The sequence below is a fragment of the Oscarella lobularis genome, chromosome 13 (assembly GCF_947507565.1).
Source record: "Oscarella lobularis chromosome 13, ooOscLobu1.1, whole genome shotgun sequence".
NCBI lineage: Eukaryota > Metazoa > Porifera > Homoscleromorpha > Homosclerophorida > Oscarellidae > Oscarella > Oscarella lobularis.
The window spans coordinates 538,025-560,879 of record NC_089187.1 but is presented as its reverse complement, the minus strand read 5'-3'; the positions used below and the strand labels follow the sequence as shown (position 1 = coordinate 560,879).

Here is a 22,855-nt window from a genome sequence, read left to right as displayed (position 1 = left end):
CACCCACTAAAAAACTCCCACTTGCTTCACTGGGGCACTACAAAGGCTGAGAAAAATCATTATAGCAAGATCAACTAGGTAGGATACATAATCAAGTCAACTGCAAACAGAAAAAAAAACGATCCAAGGCAAGTTATTAACGAAACGTACAACCCACGCCCGCCCGCCCAAGTGTTACCCATGAAACGACGTAAAGAAATGTAGTAGTCAAAAAAATCTAAGCTGAAACTTCAAGGGTCATCCTCATCGGCAGAATCGGACTTTTCTGAAAGGCTATACAGTTTTTCTAAGCAAAGAGAAAATAAATACAGATTAGGTATGCGGCCCAAGATCTAAGAAAATAGAGACCATCATAAGCTTTCAATATAGCTGAACAAGCAAAACGATACTGATCCTGCAATACAGTAAAAAATAAAAAAAGGAATGTCGGATTCCTATGGGTATACATACCGTTGTCTGCACAAGCAGCGGACGCTGATCCCTCATAATGCGCAAAAGATCAAGCGGATAGACGGGATCTTTGTTTTCCAGCATGTACATCGCGGTGTCGACGAGAATAAAAACGCCCGTGCGACCCACTCCAGCACTAGGGCCAAAAGACCGTTTTTCCACCCATCTAACTTCTAGAGATGACAATTACCTGCAGTGAATGACAACCGGCTCCTGCATGCCAATACGACGCTTGCGAACGAGATTAACGAAGCTCAAGAACTCGCGACAATCTTCCGGAGTTCCTATAGAGAATTAAATACTACGCAGATAGGCTAAAGGTGCCATCATCAATAACCATGATCAGCCCAGCCAAAGTACTGAATCTGCTCAATTTTCCTTGTCAAGCCAGTCTAGAATATTGCATTAGCGCATTACGTAAGTGACCTCTAATAGGACTAAGTGCACCTCTAGGTCTTTCATGGTGAAGAGTCGCGACGTCGCCGTGTCATCGATTTCATTCTCTTCCTCGCACGTCACTTCGATTTTGTTGTGGGTAATCGACTGGCCGGAGGCGGGCCAATAGCGAAAGCACTTCAATTTGCCGCTTTCGTATTCGTGCGTCAGCATGACGACGAGACGGATGTCCTGTTCCCACAGCATCTGTAGAACGCGTGTACGCAATCAAGAGAGAATGAAAGGGAGGAACGCTTATTGGATTTACGTACGAGCCACATGTCCGGAACCGTCGATTGAAGGGTTCCCTGGCTTGCGACGTATTTGTTCACGCTTTCGTTATGAGGAAGTTCAATCTGGACGTCAGAAGGGTAGAATCGTTAATTAATTAACCGCACGGCTGATTTAATCGTCTTTCTCCCGCCACACTCACGTTCACGAAGTTTGCGTTGATGTAATCGTGGGATCCGCCAAGGAGGAAGACCCTGGTGAAATCATCTAAAAGAAGACGAAGGCTTCGTATTTGAATCGTTTCTTTGCTTTCGTTTTTTTCTCTCACAGGGAACAATGTCTCCGTATCGGTTCTTTGGCGCGTTCTCTGGCTTTGCTCCGTCCTCCATCGATAATCCAGGAGTCTTTTTGTAGAGATTCTACGCGAAAGACTTCTCGCCCCCTGGACAACAGCGCGAGCATCAGGACTTACCTCAAACTGAGAATAGAGAGCGCTAGAGCCAAGAGTCTAGACAAATACGTGAACAAAAATCTAACAAATATCGTAATTATTTTACCTCTTTCAGTATTGCCATCGACGTTCTGAGATTCGCTTCCGAGTTGGGAATTCTCCAATGAATGGGACCTAGTATTTCTTATACGCAATTGATTCTTTATGGTATGGCTCTCCTTACTTGCTGGCTTGACGACGAGTTTCAGCTCTCGAGGCCTCAAATCTCTCGTCTCCCGAATCAGCATCACCACCTGCTCGTGATTCTTGTCGGCGACCGTCGTTCCATTGATGAAGAGCACCTGATCGCCTTCGGTCAACTTGGGAACGACCGTGGCAGCCTGAGACAAAGAGAATCATCCTCGGAGGACGAAGAACGCTAGGTAGTACCGGAGTTCCCGGAGTCACTCTAGAGACGACGACGGGAAGATTCTGATCTGCTCCGCCTTTCACGTTGAAGCCGAAGCGGCCTCTCTCATCGGGCTCCAATCTAGAGGAGAGGGAGTAATGAAACTGGCTTGTTCTCTGTACTTTTGTCTACTTTATTGTCAGCAATCCGTCACTTGACACTGCGTTTCTATCATCTGGTGGCTAAATGATACAGTTACACCTGTCCATCTCACAAACATCCTCCTTACTTCACTTGGAACAGGTACAGCTGACATTATTATGTCTGGCTGCTGGGTCTTTTCCTTCTTGACGGTGTCCGGCTCTCTGGGAAGGGGGACAACAGATTACAATATCAACACATAATCGATATCTATTTTACTCGATTTCGACAGGAGCGGATGGCGCAACATATTTCGCCGGTGCACTTGCCGCGGGAACGACAGGAGGCGGAGGCGGAGGATCCAAGCCAACTTTCTTATTTCGATCTAAGCTAAAAGTTGTATAGGCTGAAAAGAGAAGTCAACTAAAGAGCGAATCGAGAAGGCGATGCCCAATCGCTTACGTCCCACAGTGCGACGATGAAATCTCTTGCTAGGAGATCTAGAAAAGCAAAAATCAAGAAAAATTATACGCGTGAGTATTATATGTACCTTGTAAAATCAAGATTGCGGTTCTTCCTTCGACCATGCTCTTCCGTCTGCCTTTGGGTTCTCCCACTAAGGTAGATAAACTCTGTATAGAAATTGTTTCCCCCTCTCGAAAGATTTCCTTTATACCTGTATCGAAATTTGGATCCAAAACGTAACATCGTGACGACCTTGTAGCGAGATTCCTTCACCTCGTCCAAGCGAAAAAACGAATGATGTTCGACGCACGTTTTCCAGAAGCCCTTGCAACTCTTTCGCGTCAACAAGTTGAACTCGACAACGTCATTATAGGGACTATCCTATAAGATCAAAAAATCCATTAATTAATTTTCTGATCTAATGCCCAAAATTCCTAAGTAGGGGAACGTCAAACTAGTCCTAACGTTCTTTGCATCCTTGGAGCACATGCATGTGTATGAGCTGGCAGTATGCCAGAAAGAAGCCCCCCAAAACGAGTCACTTCAGTATCTGCGACGTATCTCCAATTATTCCTTCTTTGCATATCAAAAATGATCCGGTATCTCTTTCGGTGACAGTTCCAAGTTATCAAGTTTTCCTAATCGGTGCGACCCACCTGCAGGCCATTAGTCCCCACCACATATAAACACTATGTGCACTTGGCTTCGTTTTGGTTTCCAAAGGAGGACCCCCCACCCAACAACCGCACAACGTAATACAACCTGACCTCTTCCTGTTTCAATTGGATATAAAACCGTTTCCTCTTGAAGGATATCTTTCTCATTTTAGGCCTAAACGAATCGATTGGCACCGCAGACCAACATCTGCGATCCCCCCCAGTACCAGGAAAACGTATTGATTCGCTGCTGGTTGGCAAAAACCACAATCCCGCTGGCTGTCACACCCAAATATAATTCCGTGTCGTCGTGATCCTAACAAAAATACGCAATACAAGCAGCTGTACTAACATGACAAACAAAAGCCTTTTCTTCTGTTCGAGGGGGTCGGTTACCTTGGCGTAGTGTAAATCGATTCCATACAAGTCCAAGTGCTTCACTCGGTCGAGAAAATTGAACTCGGCGTCCGAAGGCGTCTGACCGCTAAAATCCCATTAGTCTCGTTCCAAAGAAAAACACGCTACAAGGAAAACGACTACTTACGCTAGAGTTTTGTGTATTTCCGCTATGTGCGATTCGAGATCTTCCGACTAGAGGAAGGAAAGTTGATGGGACACAAGGGGTCTCCTGTCTCGACTCGCCTGATCGGGAACGAATCGAAACTCAGACAAATAGCCCTGGGTATGTATCGACGGATCGTAGTCGCCCAATTCAGCTAAAAAAAAAAAGAAAAAGGAATAAAAAATTTCGATTTCAAAAAAGATCAAAATGTTCGTTCTTTCTTACACTGGACGGCGTAGGAGGAGAGCAGCGCGGCCAATTCGGACGAAACAGGCAATCTAGAAACGAATATAGAGACGGGAATCGTAGGGAATCCAAATCGCACTTGTTTCGTAGTATATCGTGCTTCAGTTGAAGAAAGAACTGATATCTGAAACGCAAACACGATCGATATAAAAAAAACGTCGCGCGGGCGCTCGTTCGTACCGCGTCAATTCCTCCTGGAGACGATTCGGATCGAGAACGTAGAACTTGACGCGGAAATAAAGAACGGCCGGATCGACGGCGCCTGCGAATAAATTTATAGGGAGGAAGCGTTTTTTTTACTCGATTCCCACGTCTCAGCTGCTTGCGAGCTGGTTTGTTCACGTCGAGCCATCGCTAAACGTAAGGGGATGGAGTTTTAGGAAAGGGGGCCCCCTCTCTTTTCGGAAAACTCACCATCTGATCATCTTCGTCGGTGTATTGTAGGCCGAAATAGGCTCGTTCGATCAGATCGAGATGATCGAGTACGGCTTGGAGTATCTCGAGGCCTTTCACGCGTTTCTAGAAAGGGGGCGTCAACAGAAAAATGGAGACCGTGGGGCTGGAAGCGAATTCCCCGTTTAGCATACCACGCATTCTCTCACCGAAGCAGGGCTCTCAATATAAGGAACGCGTTTGCATCGTCTCAGTGCATTTGCGCGCCTACTATCGTCGGTCGGGACTTTCGCGTCTTCGCGGGGTTTTCGCGCTGTTTTTCCCCTTTACCGGAAAGCCTCGAACGAATTGAGAATCGTCCAGAAGACCCACGGTGATCTGTATCTGGTCGCTTCGGGACGATACCGATCCCCCGCGGGCGCCTCGGCTTCCGATCGACGTGTTGAGGCCTTTCACCATCACTTTCTTTTGCCGAAGGGAGGTCGCAAGGAGAACGAGATAACGTGACGTCGACTTGTAGCGTGCGGGTGGCGATAGAGTGCGCTATCCACGTGAGGAAACTCTCTGTTGGCGGGAATAATAAAGCGAGAGGACGGGTAGAATAGAAAGGAATTTCAGTTATAAACCACGCGGAAAGTTGCAATTTTCAATTCTTCGGTTTTTAAGATTGTCTTTTAGAAACGCCTTCGCAGCTCGTATTCCTGCCTACGTTGGAGAATAAAGATAAGAAAATTGAAAAACACTTTATCATACCTTCACAAGAAAAAGTTTGTCGTCTGTCTCGAGATCATAGTCACTTGACTCAACGTAGTCTGTGTCAATTCCAACAGTTCGATCAAGGTCCTTTTCCTAAAAGAAAGACATAAAATAGTTAACTTGAAATGAGCAATGAATCTAAGCCTCACCCGTACAAATAATCTCTTGACGTTAATTGCCAAGGCACCCTTCGTGAGATGAAATGATATCATTATTTAATTAAAAATAACGTCGTTGCTTACGTGCACGCTAGAAATGAAATCTCGCCAATTTGTTATAGCTTTTCGTTTATATCCCAGAAAATAAGTGTTAAAATTCACGCCTTTGCGTGAAATAAATAAAGCCAGTTCGTCAAAGGAAATTTTCCCGTCGCCGTCATTGTCCAGCTCAATAAAGGCCTGCTCTACGTTTTCGTGGCCAAAGAGCACACGAGCATCCTCAGACGAAAACCCACCTATCTACAAAAGAACATTACAGTAGTAGAGGGACATCGTTCGGTTTACATACCTCGCTCTTGAATGCAAAACGTAGTTCATTTATTTCGATAAACTGACTCCCATTCATGTCACTGGCCGTTAGAGCCTTAGAAGAAACAACGAGAATAAGAAATAGTGTATAGGTAATAATTGAAAAACCTGAAATAGTCGTTCCACAGCATCTAGGATGGCACTGTCCACTTCTTCCTCTTGTCGAATTTTAGATCGACGTCTTTGGTAAAATTATCTATAGAATTTGCCTGCCAGAAGCCGTGACTCCTACCTTGCTAACTTCGTATTAGGTCTTTCAAGAACATCGCCGTTTTCTCTTTCTCCGAAGCTTGATCTCATTAGCTCAGTTTCTCCTTGAGAAAACTATATGGAGAGTAACTATAGGCTCAGATGCAAAAGCTGGCAGCACATACCACTAAGAAGCCGAGGCTCTTTGCATTTCTTCCCTTGAAGCGTTCAGATCGATCGTACTGCAACGAGGCACTCTTCAGAGATCGTATGCGTCTCATGAAACCGTCCTTCTTTTGCAGAGACAGCCACCAGCCTAGAATAATAATAGGTCAAGAATTTTGTTACGTGTGTAAATCTCAAGACTAACCGTCGAATGCATGAATAGGATAATTGCATATGAGACCTCCATCTGTGTAATAATTAATTTCTCCGTATTGACGTCTCGTCGGCGACTGAAAAACGACTGAAAAAAATTTAAAATCATAAATGGATAGAGACAAAACTCACTTGGTATGGAAATAGACAGTCGAACAGCTTCTCGAATCGGCATACTGGGCGTCGTTTTCGGATGCAAATATTCTTCCGTCATGTAATCCAAGTTGGTCGTGACGATGCACAGCTCCTTGCCGTATCGTTCGTACACATCCATAAAAGTGATATCAGGATTTCCCGTCTGCTCCCTCAACACGTTCCCAAACCACTTGAGAAGTCGGCTGCCCGGATTCCATCCGTAGCGACGTACCAAATTAGGCAACAGACTCAATAACCCGCACGAATGATCTAAGAAAAACAGGCATGCGATCCCTTACCAATAACATTGACGCCAGCGAATGGGGGAGCAGCTCTTGCATCCCACAGAGCCGCCCTTGTTTTTTGTTTACCCTGAAGCTCTTTCTTGATGTCCTGGTTCAAAAACTCCCATAGTTGTTCGACGGTGCAGCCGACAGCTAATAGGCACGCGCACGTCGCTCCGGCGCTCGAACCGGCGTATCGTTTCACGTTCTGTAAAACGCCTATGTCGTCTAGGACCTGAAGGGGAGAGGAAGTGAATTCGTCTTTTTTTTCCTGATGTATGTATGGACGTAGTCTATGTGCCTTGAGAGCTCCAACGTATGCTAGTCCTTTAATTCCACCGCCTTCGAATACGAGATTCTCGAAAGGAAAAAGCGATTGATAATCGTCTGAGTCCTCTATCCCAATGCCTGTCTTAGGCAAGGGAGGACATGGACTAGAAGACTTTGGCCGATTGATGCGAAAGGGCTGCACTTTGTTGCTTCGATGCGAGGAGCAGCCAACTCCCATGGTTCGAGTACGGGATTTGCATTTGCGTAGGCAAGGAAGTCAGGAAATGCATCATAGCAACGAGGAATGCTACAGATAACGGAAGATTCTTTCCGCTAGCCGCTGCAGCCCCCCGGATAACCTCATGGACGTCGTCGACGTTGAATTGGCCGCCGAAGAGCTGATGGCGATAGAGAAGAGATTGTCGCGTCAATCTCGACCGACGACGCAATGCAAACCGAAAGACGAACGATCGAAGCGTGTGGACGCTCTGCGGCACGCTGAAGCGCGACCAGAAGCACATCAACGCCGAAATCGACGCTCTACATGCATGCAGTACGCGACCCGGATCGACCCATGCCGGATACATACGGGAATCGCAAAGCACGAGAGCACTCCAAAACACGATGCAGGCAGAGGTGGCAGAGGTACAGGAACACGGTCGTTTCCCCGGCAGAGAACTTGTTCTCGTCGACGAACGCTGCTGTCTTTACGTGGCTTTAGATGAGCCTACCAAGGTCCCTTCTTCGTGTGTGTATCGTTCCGCACGTGGTAACTCTTGCCTTTTAGAACATTGTCGTTGGTCTTGGAAAGGACCAACCGAAGTTTGTCGTTTGTACAGGAAAAGGAAAACCGTTTCCGATTGATTTAGCTTATGCGCTCGACTCGGACGAAGCCGTCTTCGAAAAATTCGTCCACGCACTATCCCACGTGGATATGAGAGTCGAAAGAAATTCGTCCGGAGAATACAGCGTTATAGCTGTGCCGCCGAATCATCCTCGTCAGCGCGCTTCCCACACTTTCGATCAAATTCTAGGGTTTCTTAACTGGGACTTTCCGTTGCACTTTTGGTGTGAATATATTCCCGTTTTCTAATCCTGATCGAGCTTTCTACATCGCCGACGTTGCAGGCGGTTCACGCTCCCTTCAGGGCGGCCGGCCGCATGCCACGGTGATTGTAGAAGTCGTTGATGCCAATTGTCTGCCAGTGAGCGCCGAGAAGCTGGCTGATTACCTTTGCGACCCCTACGTGCAATACGTCGCTATCGTTCGTATTGGCCATTACGTCCCGGGAAATTCCGCCTCCTTGACAGAACTGGATGTTACCATCTACGAAAAAGCTCCGAATGGATCGTCGGTAGTATCTCGCTTAAATAGTCTGGCTTGCACCGACTTTGGGCAAGAAATTTTTGTTTTTTCGCCGTCGAAATTGTTTTTTCCGTATGAAGCGCCAGTTGGAGCGTCATGTCGTGCATATGATGCGTTTCGTCTTAAAGTGAGCGTTACAGGAGGAATTGACGACATGTGTTAGTGACTTCAGTTTATTTATTTTGGTTGAGCTATTGACTTGAAATATTATTGTATTGTTTATCGTGTAAGTACTGCAGGAGTTCCGTCATACTGTACAGATAGCGGAAGCATGGCGGAAGATTCTTTTCGCTGCAGTCCCGGATAAGTAAACCTCATGGACGTCGAGAGAGTTCTGCGCTTAGCCTCCGACGTCGAATTGGCCGCCGAAGAGCTGATGGCCGATAGAGAAGAGATCGTCAATCTCGACCGACGACGCAATGCAAACCGGGAAGCATTACGAGCCACCCGAAAGACGAACGATCGAAGCGTGTGGACGCTCTGCGGCACGATGTTCGTCAAAATGCCGAGAGGCGACTTCGACGCAATGCTGAAGCGCGACCAGAAGCGCATCGACGCCGAAATCGACGCTCTACGCGACGCATTACCGCGCAAAGTCGACGAACTGCAGCGACTTCAAAGCGAAAAGCCGTCGGGGGCCGAAGCTTTCGCAAAACTCAAACCTCTCGACAAAAACGAACTAAAATTAGCAACAAAGCCGTAGAAAAGAATAACACATAGCTATCAATATAGTCTCGAAGGCGTGGTTTTCCGTGCACGTGAGCCCAGTTCAAAACATGGGCAGTTGTTGCTCGACTTCCCTCGATCCAGTCGACGTCGATTTGATTTTGCGCGAGCGTAAACGAGAGCGCTACCTAACCGCGAAACGACGTCGAACTCATCGACTTCTCTCCCCGACGACCAGTAACTCTGGCTCCGCCTTGTCGTAAGAGCCGTCGCGTGGACAAAGCGCTCGAATTTAACATTGAAGCTGCGCAAATTTTAGTAGACACGCAACTAGGAAATCTGCCGCTCCTAGTTCCGAACCGTCGTCCGAAGTGTCGTCGCGCGTTGGCTCGCCTAAGAGAGCAATTCCCGTCGAGAGAAGAAAATCGCGTTTTTCGCAAATTTTTAGTCGCCGTACGACGAGGAAAGAACCGAACGTCGCTGTTGCCTCCGCCGCTACTGTTGCCACGGCCGCAGTTCCTGCCGCTGATGCTCCTGATCCGTCGTATGATGTGACGTCGCCTGTCGCTTCGCCGACACGACCAATTTCCCGGACCAGGAAGTCGCGCTTTTCGCGATTCTTTCGTCGTCGGAAATCTTTGACGGAAGAGGACGAGGAAATTGAAACCGTCGATTTGGGGTTTCAATTTCCTTTCGAAAATTTGGTCTTCGAAGGCGGCGGAAATAAAGGATTGGCCTACGTTGGAGCATTGAGAGTGAGCCTCCGCATTTCTCGTGAAAACTAGAAACATTTTACGATATCCAAGGTACTGGAAGAGGTGGGCGTGAGCGGGCAAGTTCGTCGCGTGGCGGGCGCCAGCTCTGGGGCCATGTGCGCCTGCTTGTTTTCCGTCGGATTCACGTCGTTCGAAATGTTCGAATTTCTCACGAGACCCGACGCGAGACGAATACTCTTGGGTACGACGAGCGAAAACTAGTAGAGAAAAATACATGAAATTTTTATGATTCTTGCAGATCACTCTTGCGGTCTGTGCAGCGTCCTTCCGAATCTCCTAAGTGGATTCGGTTGGAATCCGGGTAGGAAAATCCTACGTTGGTTTGGAGAAACGCTGGAAAAGAAAACAGGCAATGCCGATATTACTTTCATGGACGTAATAGATATTCTCCTCGCTGCTCTTCAACCCCAAGTCTTATTTTTTTCAGGTGTACAAACAATACGGCAGGGAGTTGTGCATTGTCGCAACGAATTTGAATCACATGAGCGTCGAATATTTTCATCCTAAAACGACACCCAACATGCCTATACGATGGGCAGTTCGCATGTCTATGTCGATCCCAGGTGAGCCAAACGCGCCGGCGAAAAAAGCGAGTCGGACCAAAAAAAATCCCGATGTCGCGCAGGAATTTATCAGTCTGTGCGGTCGCACCAGCACGGAGAGACTTATCATTACGTTGACGGTGGCGTACTTTGCAATTTTCCTATTCACGTATTTGATGGTAAGGAACTTTGTGGGAAGGATTGCTGCTTTTTCTTATTGAAGGCTTGTTAAGGCTGGTGGTTATCTATGAAAAGGGAAGATGCCTATCTACGTCGAATAGCCAATATCAAGGACATTGCTCATCAGGTGGAAGATGCGGAGAGATTCCAGCCGAGAAGCGAGAAAACCATCGGTTTACTTTTGGTAATAATCTAATAATGAACGTAGAAAATCAAGCGAATTCCCTTTTCTTTCAGTATTCTCGCAAGGAGACAGAAGTCATGAAAACGCTGATGAACAGGCGAGATGAGAATCGAACGACGACAATGCCTCGTACAAAGTTGGCGAAGAGACGCAATCAGCAGTGGATGAAAAAGATGGATAAAGGAGAAGACGTCGACGAGGAATTAGTGGAAGCAGTAGACAGATTTTTCAAAGCAAGCTTGCAATAAACAGCCTCGTCACAAATCAATAACATGACGAGTTTAGGTAATTGCTGCAAATGATTACACAGATGAAGAATTCATTGTGCTGGAAGACTTGCAAGACGCATTCAACGAGGCAAAAAAACAATTATATAATATAAATAATTAACTTATTTTTTAGACGAGTGCTTTTACTCAGGAAGACGCCATGAAACTGTTTGGCCACACGGATCCCGCCGAAGCGTTCAAAGAGCTCGACGTCGACAACGACGACGAGGTGACCTTTCAAGAAATCGTTCACTTTATCGAGAGAAAAGGCGTAAGCGTTCAAAGCCAATTTCTCGGCTACTCTCGTCGCGAAATAAGCGGCTTCATGGATTTCGTCTCCACCATGCATGTAAGTACTGAAAGTAAAAGAAAGTTATCAAAGAGTTAGGAGATTTTTACTAGGAAACATTGTCTATTAACGTGAAAAAACTCTTTGTGACGGTAAGTGCGCGATGGAGGCGATGCAATGCTAATCCGTCTGTCTTATTGCAGCCTAAAGATTTGGAACGAACCGTGGGCATCGATACTGACTACATAGAAACGACTGACTGGAATCTCGAAGAGGAAGACCGAATGTTTCTAATTGAAGTACGCAGACACCCAATTTGCTGTGCACATAAGAGAACTATAGCATCTTTTCAGGCTGGCATGAGAGCGACGAGATCCTTCCTCAGAGAGCATCTTTCCAAGAGAGGAATTGACGTCGGAAATATGCCGTCGATTTTACGATGCAGCGTCAACGAATTGCGTTCTATTGCCAAAACGAAACCGAAGCGTCGACACCCGTCGTGCCTAAAGAGAAAGACGACTCGACGGCATGCCATGGGAAAGATCAATAGCCAAGACATTGAAGACAAAATTGACGAGAAGGAGGTCAGGATTACTGAAAGTTCAAGCAGGAACTTGGAAGTGCCGACTCAGTGAGCTATATATACCCTTTGGTTCGATAAAATTCAGGGAAAGGTGCTACGAGGATCGAATCGCTATCTGTGTGTGTATGCTGTGAGACAAATTTTTCAGTAGTAGTTAGTTGAATCAAATTTTTTACATCGTGTATCTTTTTGACTATGCATATGTACCTTTTTTACGTACGGGATACCGCACATACCAGTTCGCGAAAACATGCAACAGGTATCCAACTGCAACTGTAGCGCTTTCTCGACTCGCCATCGGTTTTTACTAGCGATTCGCCACGGCCACGACGCAGGGACCCATTCAGCAGGGCCTTCCGCCGACGCCCGTCTCGACGGCGAACACGTCGCAAGTTCCCGGCCTCCAATCGACGACCCAAAGCGGACAGCAGCCGCAGTCGCAGTCGCAACAGCAGCAGCCGGTCGATCGCGATAAGATTTACGCGTGGATACAGGATCTTCTCAATCCGGAGGCGAGAGAGAACGCTCTGCTCGAACTGAGGTGGGGGGGGACTAACGTGCGTGGGCGTGTCCACTCTATATGTATGCGTCGTTTTTTTTAGTAAGAAGCGAGAAGTCGTACACGACTTGGCTCCTTTACTTTGGCACTCGTTTGGAACGATTGCCGCTCTTTTGCAAGAAATCCAAGCCGTTTATCCGATGATAAATCCGCCAAATTTGACGGTAGCGTGACGTCATAAATCGATTTTTTTTCGACGACTGTCGTCGATCTAGGCTCACCAATCGAATCGCGTCTGCAACGCGCTCGCGCTTCTGCAGTGCGTCGCTTCGCACTCGGAGACGCGATCGGCATTTTTGGCCGGTAAACTCTTTGGAGGGGAAGAGACGCGGTCTTACACGTGCCCTTCGTTTTAGCTCACATACCGCTCTTTCTCTATCCGTTTCTTCACACAGTAAGCAAGACGCGACCGTTCGAATATCTTCGGCTTACCAGCCTTGGTGTCATCGGTGCCCTCGTCAAAGTATACATATACATATACATATATATCTTTATTGGTTTTCTTTGGAGTTATCATTTTCTCTTAGACTGATGAAGTGGAGGTTATTAATTTTCTGCTTACGACCGAAATCATTCCCTTGTGCCTTCGCATCATGGAAACGGGCACGGAGCTGTCGAAAACCGTGGCGACGTTCATACTGCAGAAAATTCTTCTCGACGAAACGGGGCTATCGTACATATGTCAAACATATGAACGCTTCTCGCATGTCGCTATGATACTGGTAAACGAAAAGGCGGACTTCTTATTTTATTTATTATTTATTATAGGGGAAAATGGTTAATAATTTGGCGAGGGAGCCTTCGGCTCGTCTCCTAAAACACGTCGTTCGTTGCTATTTGCGTTTGTCAGATAATGCAAGGTACCGTAATAGAAATTATGTGTATATGTACATAAATAAATTTTCAATTTTTAAGAGCTCGAGAGGCGTTGCGACAATGTTTACCCGATCAACTCAAAGATCAGACGTTCATGAGCATACTGAAGGAGGATAGTTCGACGAAGCGATGGTTGTCGCAGCTATCGAAGAGTTTGAACGAGATTGGTCCGATCGGTCCGATCGGGCCCAATCCTCGCGGTGGAATGCTGCAATGATAATATCATAGATAAAAGTCGCAATGAGACTACTTGAAAATCGCGTCCATCTTCTTTTCTTAAATAAAAGTTCCTAATTACACGTTCTCGCGCTTTTTGGATATTTCGATTTCAGTTCTTGACGCATCGTTTGGAAGAGGATTTTATTTCGCGCGTTCTCGGCGTCTTTCGACGAGTGAAAGCGCTCCTTGACTTTGAATCCTCGATGCACGACGAACGCCTCGTCGAAGACGACGAACGCGTAGCCGGCGACGTGGAGCTCGCACACTTGACTAATACGATTGAAACCGTACTAGAAACAGACACGGAAGAGTGAAGGAAAAAACGAGCCCTCAATATATAGGTACATGTACCTGTTTGAATCTTTCGTCGTAAGGAGGTACTTCGTTTGAACTGAGATAGAACGGCTCGTACGCGTCTTTCCAATAGACCTCGTACGCAGGATGCAAGTCGTTTGGATTTCTGTTTACGAGACTACGCGATGAAAAAAAGTTTCGGGGGAACATTATTTTGTGATTGATTTACCTGAACCATCGATCGTAGTCAGTGTGCTTATGACACTTCCAGCATCGTTCCATGTAGAAGGGACGCGCTTTTTGCCGCTTGACTAGTTCTGACAGCTCGCTCTTTGTCTCGGGAACCGTCTCGTCGTCTACAAGCTCAAAGGCAGGCAACACATAGACGGTTCTTTCTGGAAAAGTAATACTGTAATATCAATACTAACAATATCACTACATCGTTTAACCTGATAGTTGAGAGAGTCCGAGTTTGATGATTTGCTGGTGAAGATTCCTGTTTGGGAGCATGTCGGCGTCGATCACAAGCACGTGGCTAGTGCGAGAATTCAGCCGAGCAACGTTTCGAAGCAGGTTATTGGGATAGGGAATCTAGAGAGGAAAAAAAAGCTTCGAGACGCCAAACACGATCGAGTTATTCAGATCATTTACGTTGACAAGACCATAATTGATTCCTGACATGGTCTTTGCCTGTTTTAGCAATTCACGACACTGTAACCTATGACGACGATTGGGCGGATAGGTAAAGCCACCGGCGGGAGATAGCGAATTCGACGGATAGACGGTGTGAAAAGTGGCAAACGATTTCAACTTGGAAAAACATTCTCGAAAATCGATAATGAGTTCGTGAGCAGCGTCCATATGATCAGCAGTAATAAAAACGGCTAATAGGTCGGGAGGTATAAGTACGGATGCAGAAATAGCGTCCTAATGACTAACCTACTGATATCGGACCCTCCCAACGTTCTGCTAGATGTACGAGGTTATGTAGGTGGTTTGGTGAACATTGTGTCACTAAGGACACTTCAGGTGCATCGAGACGATTTGTCCGTTCTGCAAAGTGCGCTTTGATGTAGTAATTCCCAGTTTTGTCTGTTGGAAGAGATGAAAATGCGAGCCAATTGGACGCAATGCTGTCGCCTCCTCGCTCCAATTTGTACAGCAATGATAGACTGTACAGCTGCATGACTATGACAATCAGTACCAAAAGAGCGACGAAACGTGTGAAACGGCTCGCCGAATAGGACATACACAGTAGTATTTCAACAAAGCGTCGATATCAATGGTAAACACGTGGAAAATTCTTCGGACGATTCGCCGTTGCTTCGATCGCACTCGCTCGCTCGTTCGAATGGCCAACAACGAAGAAATTCTCGCTCCGCTACGACAGGCGGTCAAAGAACAAGTAAAGAGACCCAAGGAGAGGCCCCTTCGCCAACGCGAAGTCTTTCGAACTCGTAGGGAGACGTCGTACGACAGCTAAAGGAATCGAACGCGCCGAAGCAAGACGTCGCAAAGGCCGTCGCCGAGTTGAAAGGCAGAAAAAGGGCTCTAGAAAAGACGGTTCGCTAACCAGATGACCCTAGGGCACCTCATTCATCTATTATGTCCTGGTCTAGGAAAAAAGTCTCGTGCCCCAGGAAAAATTCGATCGCGCCGGCCTCGACGATCTCGTCAAAAGACGATTTTTCTTTGCCCAAGCTTTTTCGATCTATGGAGGTGAGACTATTAGATAGATACCTAAGATACATAGAATGCATTGTGTTCTGCCTAAGGTGTTGCTGGTCTATATGATTACGGGCCGACCGGCTGTGCAATGAAAGCCAATATGCTCTCAATCTGGCGATCTCACTTTGTCTTGGAAGAACAGATGCTCGAAGTCGATTCGCCGGCGTTGACGCCGGAACCCGTTCTCAAGTGAGAATGAGTGTCGTACTTGTGTTTCTTTTGATGTTGCTCTCTTCTCAGAGCTTCGGGTCACGTGGAGCGTTTTGCTGATCTCATGGTGAAGGACGTGAAGACGGGCGAGTGTTTTCGAGCCGACCATCTGTTAGCAGGTGCAAACATAGAATATTCTAATAATTTTTTTTATATGATTTGTTTAGCTCATTTGGAAAAATTGCTCGACGACGCGAAACTCGATTCTAAACTCAAGGAGGAGTACACTTCGATTATGTCGCAAGTATGATGATAACTAAAAAGGGAAATTTATTAGAAAAAAATGTGACGTTTTCGCGTGCAGATCGATAATTTTGGAATTCAAGAATTGGGTGAAAAATTGAAAAAGTACAACACCAAGTCGCCGATCAGCGGCAACGATCTCAGCGACCCAATACCATTCAATCTGATGTTTGACACGTCAATTGGCCCCAGTGGCTCGTCAGTCGGGTAAGGATCCGCCCATGGATCTAATATCATTTGTTTTCTAATTATTGTTTTTCTAGGTATCTTCGTCCCGAGACGGCTCAGGGAATCTTTGTCAATTTCAAACGTCTTCTCGACTGCAACAACGGGAAGTTGCCGTTTGCGGCGGCCCAGATCGGTTCGGCGTTTCGCAATGAAATATCGCCGCGATCGGGGATCCTCCGCGTGAGGTTGGCCAAAAACGTCGATCGAGGTCCGAGAGAGAGAAGAAGTCATTATTGGTCTTAGGGAGTTCACCTTGGCCGAGATTGAGCACTTTGTCGATCCGGACGAGAAGGATTGCGCTAAATTTGAATCCGTTGCCGATTTGGAGGTTCCCATGTACTCCGGCTGCAACCAACTCGACGGTAAGGGTCCTCAAATAATTACTCTAAGGAGCGCCGTGGAGACGGTAAATCGAACAAAAAGAAAAAAATGTTCTATATTTTTTTGAAACGTTTTTCTCCAGGGTCTCGTTTGCAATAGCACTCTCGGCTACTTTCTCGGTCGCATCTACTTGTTCATGCTCAAAGTCGGCATATCGCCGGACAAATTTCGCTTTCGTCAGCATCTGTCGAACGAGATGGCTCACTATGCAAAAGACTGTTGGGACGCCGAATGCCAAACGTCTTACGTAAGCAAAGCGGGGGGAAGGACGAGGAAGCGAAAGAGGAAGCTTCTGATTCTCTAGGGATGGGTGGAATGCGTTGGATGTGCCGATCGATCTGCCTACGATCTCACGTGTCACACGAAGGCGGCGAAGACGGCTCTGGTGGCGAAAAAGGATCTCAAGACTCCTATATCTTTTCAAAAATTTAAGAATATTTTTTTGCTCTTTTTTTTGTCGTCCTTGACTTTCGTGCAGCACGTTACGAAGGACGTCGTCGAAGCGCTTCCCGACAAGGGAATCATTGGGAAAACATTCAAGAAGGACGGCAAGGCGATAATGAGCGCTTTGGCCGACTTGACCGAGACGGAGATCACGGAAATGGAGCAGACGTTTAGCAAAGACGAGTAAACCTTAAGACGTCTCGTGCCCGTACGCACGTACAATTTAATCGATACGAGCGTTTAGGTCCTATGATTTGAAAACGAGTGGCGGAGCGTTTGCTTTGAATAAGTCAATGGTAAACATTAGACGATCTCAAGTCACTCAACACAGTGAGTCGAAAGCAGAGAGACTTTTCTCTTCGCTAGGATTTTTTGTTTTAGCCGTCGACATCACTCCGTCTGTCATCGAACCTTCATTCGGCATCGGTCGCATTCTCTACGCCGTTCTCGAGCACAACTTTCACGTGCGCGAAGGCGACGAGCAGAGAACGGTATAGAAGATTATAGTCGTCGTTTTCACGTTTCCTATTTCTTTTGCAGTGGTTGTCATTGCCGCCGGCCGTTGCTCCCGTCAAGTGTTCCGTACTTCCGCTTAGCAACAATCCTGATTTTGAGCCGTTCGTGAAACGCCTGGGTAAGGCAGACAGTCTAAAAACGATTTTCTTTGCGAGGCCGTCAGATGATCATTCAGAGAAGGACTTAGTGCTAAACACGTTAAATGTAGGAGATAATTTTCTCATTATCTATCCCCTGACTGTCAGTCAATTGGTGTATATACCTGTATTGTCAATTCTTTCTTTCTTTCTTTCTTTTGGTAGCCGCGGAATTGACGGCGTTGGACATTTCTCACAAAGTCGACAGTAGCAGCGGATCGATCGGTCGTCGTTACGCGCGAACGGACGAAATTGGCGTGCCGTTCGGCGTGACGGTCGACTTCGACACTGTGCGAAAGGATCCGCCCACGGCGACGCTCCGAGAGAGGAACAAGATGGGGCAAATACGAGCGGAGGTAGCCGGTTAAATAAACATGATCCGACTAGAAGACTTAGAGCCATAATTATCAAGGTAAACCAACTTCCGGGAATCGTGAGCGCGCTCTGTCGCGGATCTACGACTTGGGAGGAGGTGGAAGCGAAGTATCCTGCCTTCACTGCTCAAGAAAGCGTGTGAAAGGAATTTGCTAACTCTACAGTCATTGTTGCAGTGAATAGATTGTGGGGACACGCGACGATTATTGTTTTGTGCACGTGCTTCGGAAGACCGCCTCCGCGTGCTGACGTCAACATTCTCTACTCGTTGGTTCCTTGACTATTCAAACTCGGAGCTCCCTTCATTCTTTGCTCGTTGACGACTAATGGACCCTACGCCAGTGGAATCGTCCGTCGATCCGACGCCGTCGACGCCACAGACACAGGCGGAGCCCGATCCCCCTCCTCAACAACGCACCATGTCTTTCAAGCTTCTCGCCAAGCGCGAGGCACAACGAACGGCTAGTTCCGCTTCCCTTGGAGGTTTGTCGAAGTCGAATCTCGACGGTGCCGATCCCGAATTGGTCATCTCTTACTTGCAACACGGTTTCGAAAACTTCGCCGGACTCAAGCGAAAGCTGGCGACGTGTTCCGACGATTGGCTTGTGCAGTTCCTCGACCGGAAGGGTCTGGAGTTGATCTTTGCCAGTCTCGCGAAACTCGGCGAGCGCGGCTACGCGAGAATCACCGACGCCGTCGTTCAGCTCTCGTGCGTTGGGTGCATCAAGGCGGTGATGAATTCGAAAACGGGGCTGGAATACATTACGGACAGCCCTCGTTTCGTCAGCATGCTAGCTCAAGGTACACAGAAGAAAGCGCGCGATTAGCGATAATCGAGAGGACGGAGAAAAAAACCTCCCAGCTCTAGAGGGATTCGATCCCACCGATCGGATCCCGGTAGCCCGCGGGGGTGGCATGACGCCACCGAAGCGCTATGCACCAAATACGTACTTTCTATTCTTTTCTCCCATATGTGTAGCACTCGACACGAGCAATGTTATGGTCAAGATGCAGGTGTTCGATCTGCTCTCGGCCGTCACCTTATACTCGGAATTAGGCTACGTTCTCGCCTTGCAGTCGCTCGAAGATTACCAAGTAAATCGCGCCGAGCTACACGCGGACTCACACATCCGACACGCGTGCTTTTATAGAAACTCAAAGGCCAACGCTATCGTTTCAGCCTCGTCGTCAACGAACTGAGCGAAGCGACGGTCGCTTCGTATCAATTCAGTCTCATGTCGTTCATCAATTGCATCATCAGCGCCGCGCCGTCGTTCGATCAACGCGTTCACATTCGAAACGAATTCGTTGGTGAGAGGGAGAGGGAGAAGAGGAGAAGCGATTGCTAAAAATACTCCGCGTATTTCTAGGATTGCGTCTCCTCGACATTTTGGCCGGATTTAGGTCAGTCCGTGTAACCATAGAGACGTACTGTACAATGCAATTGAGGACGTTTTTCTAGGAATACCGAGAACGAAGACTTAGCCGTACAGCTGGAAGTATTCGAAGATATTCGGAGCGAAGACGACGAGGAATTGATGTGCCAAGGCGGTCTCAGCCTCAATAGTCACCTCGACGTCTTTCACGCTCTTTTCTATAAGGCAACATAACTCAATGATTCTAGTAGTCGTCTCTATGGAGACGGTGCCTTTCTTTTTTTAGGTGAGCGATTCGCCGCAGGCCGTTAGCCTGCTCAACATTCTGCAGAATCTGTATCTAATGGACAAGGAGGGTGACGCTGGTGTGGCCGTTTGGAGTGCTATCGAACGAGTCGTGCGACAGGCCGTTTATATGGATAGTCCCGATGAGGAGAAGTTGATTGTCGAAGGCGGTCTCGCCAAGCTGAGACAAGTCGTTTCGGAGAACTATTCGCCCAGTCGAGAGCGAGCTCTACTGGGGGCGATTCGAGAGGACACTTCTGGGAGCGGGAGCGAATCGCCTAGAGAGGCAAAGGGCAAAGGAGAAAAGGAATCCAATGAAGTGTCAACAGATGACATTGACATCAGGCTTGCCGAAGAGGATGAAGTGGAGGAGGAGGAGAAGAACGCTCCTGTTGCGGAGAATGGCATCAGCGGTGCGACAGTACCACCTCCTCCGCCGCCGCCACCTCTTCCCGGTGCCTCTGACAATACACCGCCACAAACGGTGGAAGTTCCAGTTCCGCCGCCGCCGCCACCTGTCCCTGGTGCTCCGCCGCCGCCGCCGCCTATATCTGGAGCTCCGCCACCGCCGCCGCCACCACCTCTACCAGGCGCACCAGAAATCCCTCCGCCGCCTCCTCTCCCCGGTGTTCCCGGAGCTCCGCCGCCACCTCCTTTACCTGGAGTACCAGGAGTCCCTCCGCCGCCTCCTCTCCCTGGTGTTCCCGGAGCTCCGCCGCCGCCTCCCTTACCTGGAGTACCAGGCGTTCCTCCACCTCCACCTCCTCCTGGTGTTCCCGGTGCTCCACCGCCGCCGCCTCCCTTACCCGGGGCCCCCGGAATTCCACCACCGCCTCCCTTTCCTGGTGGACCTGGGGTTCCGCCGCCGCCGCCGCCTCCCGGAGGCGCGTTTGCTATGACTGGTCCCGCTGTCGCTCGTCCGGCGCCGTTGACGCGTCGACCGACGAAGAAGATGAAGAAATTCAATTGGGCGAAATTGAAGACGAATAACGTGCGGAATCCGAAAGGGCAGACGGTGTGGGAACGCGTTCAGCGCATACAAGTCGAAAAGCAAAAGGGATCGGTTTGCGTGAATTTCGACGCCGTCGAAAGTCTCTTCTGTCAGCAAGAAATCAAAAAGAAAGACGAGAAGAAGGAGAAGAAGAAAGGGTCGTCAGTGGTACGCGAAAAAAATGTGACGTGCATATTTCATTCATTATAGTGGCATCCTCTTCTCAAGGTTAACCTTCTTGATTCTAAAGACAGTCTCAACGTGAACATCTTTCTCAAACAGTTTAGAAAGTATGGTGACTAGAGTACATTCTTATTACTTTCTAGCAGGACTTTTTTTTGTCCAGACCTAATCCGGAAGTTGTACTCATCGTCGAGAAGGGCGACATTGCCACGATGGACGTTGACCAGTGCAAAGTACTCAGCTCACTTTTACCTGATCGCGATAAGGTAAACAGACCTAGATAATATGCGATAACTATCTAAATATACTTTCAGATGCAACCTCTTCTTGCTTATAAAGGCGATTTCAAGCTTTTGGGAAACGCTGAGAAGTTCTATATGCTACTTTGGAAATTGGAAGGGTACGAGGCCTATATAAGTACTTATGCGCAGTATTGTACGCGTATTGCTTTAGTTTCAAATCTCGCGTTGAAAGCATGCGATTGCGTCACGAGTTCGTGATTGGCTACGATTTCATCAAGCCGTCTCTGACTAAAATGGTCGACGTGGCACACGGTATCTATAGAGTCTGATAAATGAGTAAGAGAAATCACGGCATCGTCCTTGTCTCTGTGTACAGAGCTAAAACAGAGCGACGATTTGTGCGAGCTGCTCAGCATCGTACTGACAACAGGCAATTTTATCAACATGGTATCTCTAAATCGACGTCGTAATAGAAACCATAGAACACGTTCTATTAATTAATTAAGGGTGGATATGCTGGTGATGCTGCCGGATTCAAAATGAACTCCCTTCTCAAGATGGACGACACTCGTGCTAATAAGCCGCGCATGACGCTCGTTCATTTCGTCGTTGAGGTATGTATGGTCGTCTTAGACGATTGATTTATTAGGAAACTTTTTTAGGTTGTCGAAGAACATTATCCTCATCTATTAGAAGTCAGAAAGTCTCTGGTGAATCTCAAGGATTGCGCTCGGTAGTTTGATGCCCCAGAGAGCGAAGAATGTGCTTATATTGAAGTCTTCTTTTGCAAAGAATGTCGTTGGATACCCTGCAGAACGACGTTGCCGAGCTGAGTCGAAAACTGATGCAGGCGGATCAGTTTCTCGAGCGCGCCCCAGCCGATCTAGTCAAACAGATGTCGTCCTTTATGAAAGTAAATAAAGTCCGTTTTTATAGTCCGCTAGGTTGACATACCTTGGGACGTAGGATGCGAAGGCGAAGATGGAAGAATTGTCCGGGATGGTGCAGAGCATTCACAACTGCACGAACGAATTAGCTATATTCTATTGCGAAGACGAGAGCAGTTTCAAGCTGGAAGCATTTATCGGCATGATCAATCAGTTCGTCACTCGAATAGAAACGGCCCACGAAGTCAGCCAATACCAATAAATAAATAAATATGTATATAAATCTGATCTCTTTAGGAAAATTCGCAACGAAAGGCTAGAGAAGTGCGCGAGGAAAAGCGTCGCAAAGCGAAGGAGGAAAAGGAGCGCGAAGCGGCCGCTCGAAAGGCGGAAAAGGTGAAATTGAATATCGTCGAAGTCGAAGAGGAAGAAGGATGCGTCGACAAGCTCTTGGCCGAAATACGCGACGGAGCGCACCTGCGTCGACGCGCGTCGGACTCGCCGATGAAAGACGCGTGGAAGAAGATGAAGGCACTGAATATATTCGGCGGTCTGAAGAAGCACGCCACCGTCGACGTGCCAGACCGCGTTTCTGACCTTCGAGTTTCCGACAAGTCCGTCCGATCGGTCAGCTCGCCCGAGATTACGCCTCTGGAGAATGGGCAGGTAGTGCAAAGTAAGGAGGTTCGTCTTGGTAACGGTTCTGCCGGCGATGGTCCACGACGCCTTTCGGCGCCTCTCAATCAATGACGTGCACTCGTATTACAACTTTTTCGTTTTCAATTATAGCGATCACATTTTTGCGCTGACGTATGATTTTTAATTCTATTAATCGGAAATTTTCCGAAGAGATCCGGCGGACGACATTG

The 22,855-nt window shown here is 47.6% G+C and overlaps 8 protein-coding genes across 9 annotated transcripts; 5 read left to right on the top strand and 3 right to left on the bottom strand.

Annotated features, from left to right (window-relative positions):
- Positions 1-42: 42 nt before the first annotated feature.
- Positions 43-4,933, bottom strand: LOC136194640 (tyrosine-protein phosphatase non-receptor type 4-like). The gene is made up of 30 exons (XM_065983835.1): positions 4,749-4,933; positions 4,440-4,544; positions 4,337-4,379; positions 4,206-4,287; positions 4,105-4,149; positions 4,005-4,057; positions 3,860-3,933; positions 3,762-3,808; positions 3,614-3,701; positions 3,445-3,533; positions 3,329-3,392; positions 2,773-2,942; positions 2,647-2,712; positions 2,559-2,596; positions 2,376-2,502; positions 2,245-2,320; positions 2,148-2,197; positions 1,997-2,096; positions 1,791-1,947; positions 1,674-1,741; positions 1,589-1,624; positions 1,445-1,535; positions 1,319-1,383; positions 1,158-1,241; positions 898-1,092; positions 788-842; positions 641-734; positions 451-586; positions 349-394; positions 43-286 (listed from the first exon to the last, which is right to left on the bottom strand). The coding sequence occupies exons 1-30, from the start codon at positions 4,875-4,877 to the stop codon at positions 231-233; spliced, it is 2,529 nt and encodes an 842-aa protein (XP_065839907.1). The 5' UTR covers positions 4,878-4,933; the 3' UTR covers positions 43-230.
- Positions 4,934-5,010: 77 nt separating this feature from the next.
- Positions 5,011-8,407, bottom strand: LOC136194644 (uncharacterized). 2 transcript variants are annotated; one of them, XM_065983841.1, is made up of 12 exons: positions 6,989-8,405; positions 6,775-6,922; positions 6,401-6,673; positions 6,261-6,356; positions 6,076-6,206; positions 5,934-6,025; positions 5,810-5,882; positions 5,682-5,756; positions 5,417-5,632; positions 5,324-5,362; positions 5,172-5,267; positions 5,011-5,123 (listed from the first exon to the last, which is right to left on the bottom strand). In XM_065983841.1, exons 1-12 carry the CDS (start codon positions 7,193-7,195, stop codon positions 5,037-5,039), a joined length of 1,533 nt encoding a protein of 510 aa, XP_065839913.1. In that variant the 5' UTR covers positions 7,196-8,405; the 3' UTR covers positions 5,011-5,036. The 2 variants fall into 2 exon arrangements, with proteins under 2 accessions (XP_065839913.1, XP_065839912.1); XM_065983840.1 differs by having other exon boundaries at positions 6,775-8,407.
- A 232-nt stretch (positions 8,408-8,639) lies between these two features.
- Positions 8,640-9,026, top strand: LOC136194833 (p53 and DNA damage-regulated protein 1-like). Its single transcript, XM_065984087.1, has one exon. The coding sequence runs from the start codon at positions 8,640-8,642 to the stop codon at positions 9,024-9,026; it is 387 nt and encodes a 128-aa protein (XP_065840159.1).
- A 3-nt stretch (positions 9,027-9,029) lies between these two features.
- On the top strand, positions 9,030-12,045 carry LOC136194642 (uncharacterized). The gene is made up of 13 exons (XM_065983837.1): positions 9,030-9,248; positions 9,309-9,744; positions 9,796-9,946; positions 10,004-10,140; positions 10,193-10,328; positions 10,391-10,486; positions 10,541-10,671; positions 10,725-10,904; positions 10,957-11,028; positions 11,074-11,289; positions 11,343-11,381; positions 11,433-11,528; positions 11,583-12,045. Exons 1-13 carry the CDS (start codon positions 9,100-9,102, stop codon positions 11,862-11,864), a joined length of 2,121 nt encoding a protein of 706 aa, XP_065839909.1. The 5' UTR covers positions 9,030-9,099; the 3' UTR covers positions 11,865-12,045.
- LOC136194648 (CCR4-NOT transcription complex subunit 9-like) lies at positions 12,040-13,546 on the top strand. The gene is made up of 8 exons (XM_065983845.1): positions 12,040-12,071; positions 12,124-12,353; positions 12,415-12,535; positions 12,587-12,674; positions 12,728-12,834; positions 12,899-13,093; positions 13,140-13,231; positions 13,287-13,546. The coding sequence occupies exons 1-8, from the start codon at positions 12,063-12,065 to the stop codon at positions 13,462-13,464; spliced, it is 1,020 nt and encodes a 339-aa protein (XP_065839917.1). The 5' UTR covers positions 12,040-12,062; the 3' UTR covers positions 13,465-13,546.
- On the bottom strand, positions 13,302-14,993 carry LOC136194647 (beta-1,4-glucuronyltransferase 1-like). Its single transcript, XM_065983844.1, has 6 exons — positions 14,700-14,993; positions 14,412-14,644; positions 14,210-14,351; positions 13,990-14,155; positions 13,818-13,938; positions 13,302-13,756 (listed from the first exon to the last, which is right to left on the bottom strand). Exons 1-6 carry the CDS (start codon positions 14,944-14,946, stop codon positions 13,538-13,540), a joined length of 1,128 nt encoding a protein of 375 aa, XP_065839916.1. The 5' UTR covers positions 14,947-14,993; the 3' UTR covers positions 13,302-13,537.
- A 56-nt stretch (positions 14,994-15,049) lies between these two features.
- Positions 15,050-18,222, top strand: LOC136194924 (glycine--tRNA ligase-like). Its single transcript, XM_065984175.1, has 16 exons — positions 15,050-15,165; positions 15,222-15,323; positions 15,380-15,479; positions 15,536-15,677; positions 15,729-15,817; positions 15,866-15,942; positions 16,003-16,148; positions 16,205-16,354; positions 16,413-16,575; positions 16,633-16,797; positions 16,855-17,177; positions 17,239-17,324; positions 17,376-17,485; positions 17,535-17,628; positions 17,813-18,003; positions 18,060-18,222. Exons 1-16 carry the CDS (start codon positions 15,112-15,114, stop codon positions 18,162-18,164), a joined length of 2,097 nt encoding a protein of 698 aa, XP_065840247.1. The 5' UTR covers positions 15,050-15,111; the 3' UTR covers positions 18,165-18,222.
- Positions 18,223-18,294: 72 nt separating this feature from the next.
- LOC136194923 (inverted formin-2-like) lies at positions 18,295-22,838 on the top strand. Its single transcript, XM_065984174.1, has 16 exons — positions 18,295-18,823; positions 19,002-19,117; positions 19,174-19,333; positions 19,393-19,426; positions 19,485-19,623; positions 19,685-20,842; positions 20,903-20,964; positions 21,021-21,123; positions 21,172-21,257; positions 21,311-21,411; positions 21,476-21,546; positions 21,606-21,713; positions 21,762-21,832; positions 21,892-22,012; positions 22,066-22,230; positions 22,284-22,838. Exons 1-16 carry the CDS (start codon positions 18,349-18,351, stop codon positions 22,734-22,736), a joined length of 3,423 nt encoding a protein of 1,140 aa, XP_065840246.1. The 5' UTR covers positions 18,295-18,348; the 3' UTR covers positions 22,737-22,838.
- Positions 22,839-22,855: the final 17 nt, after the last annotated feature.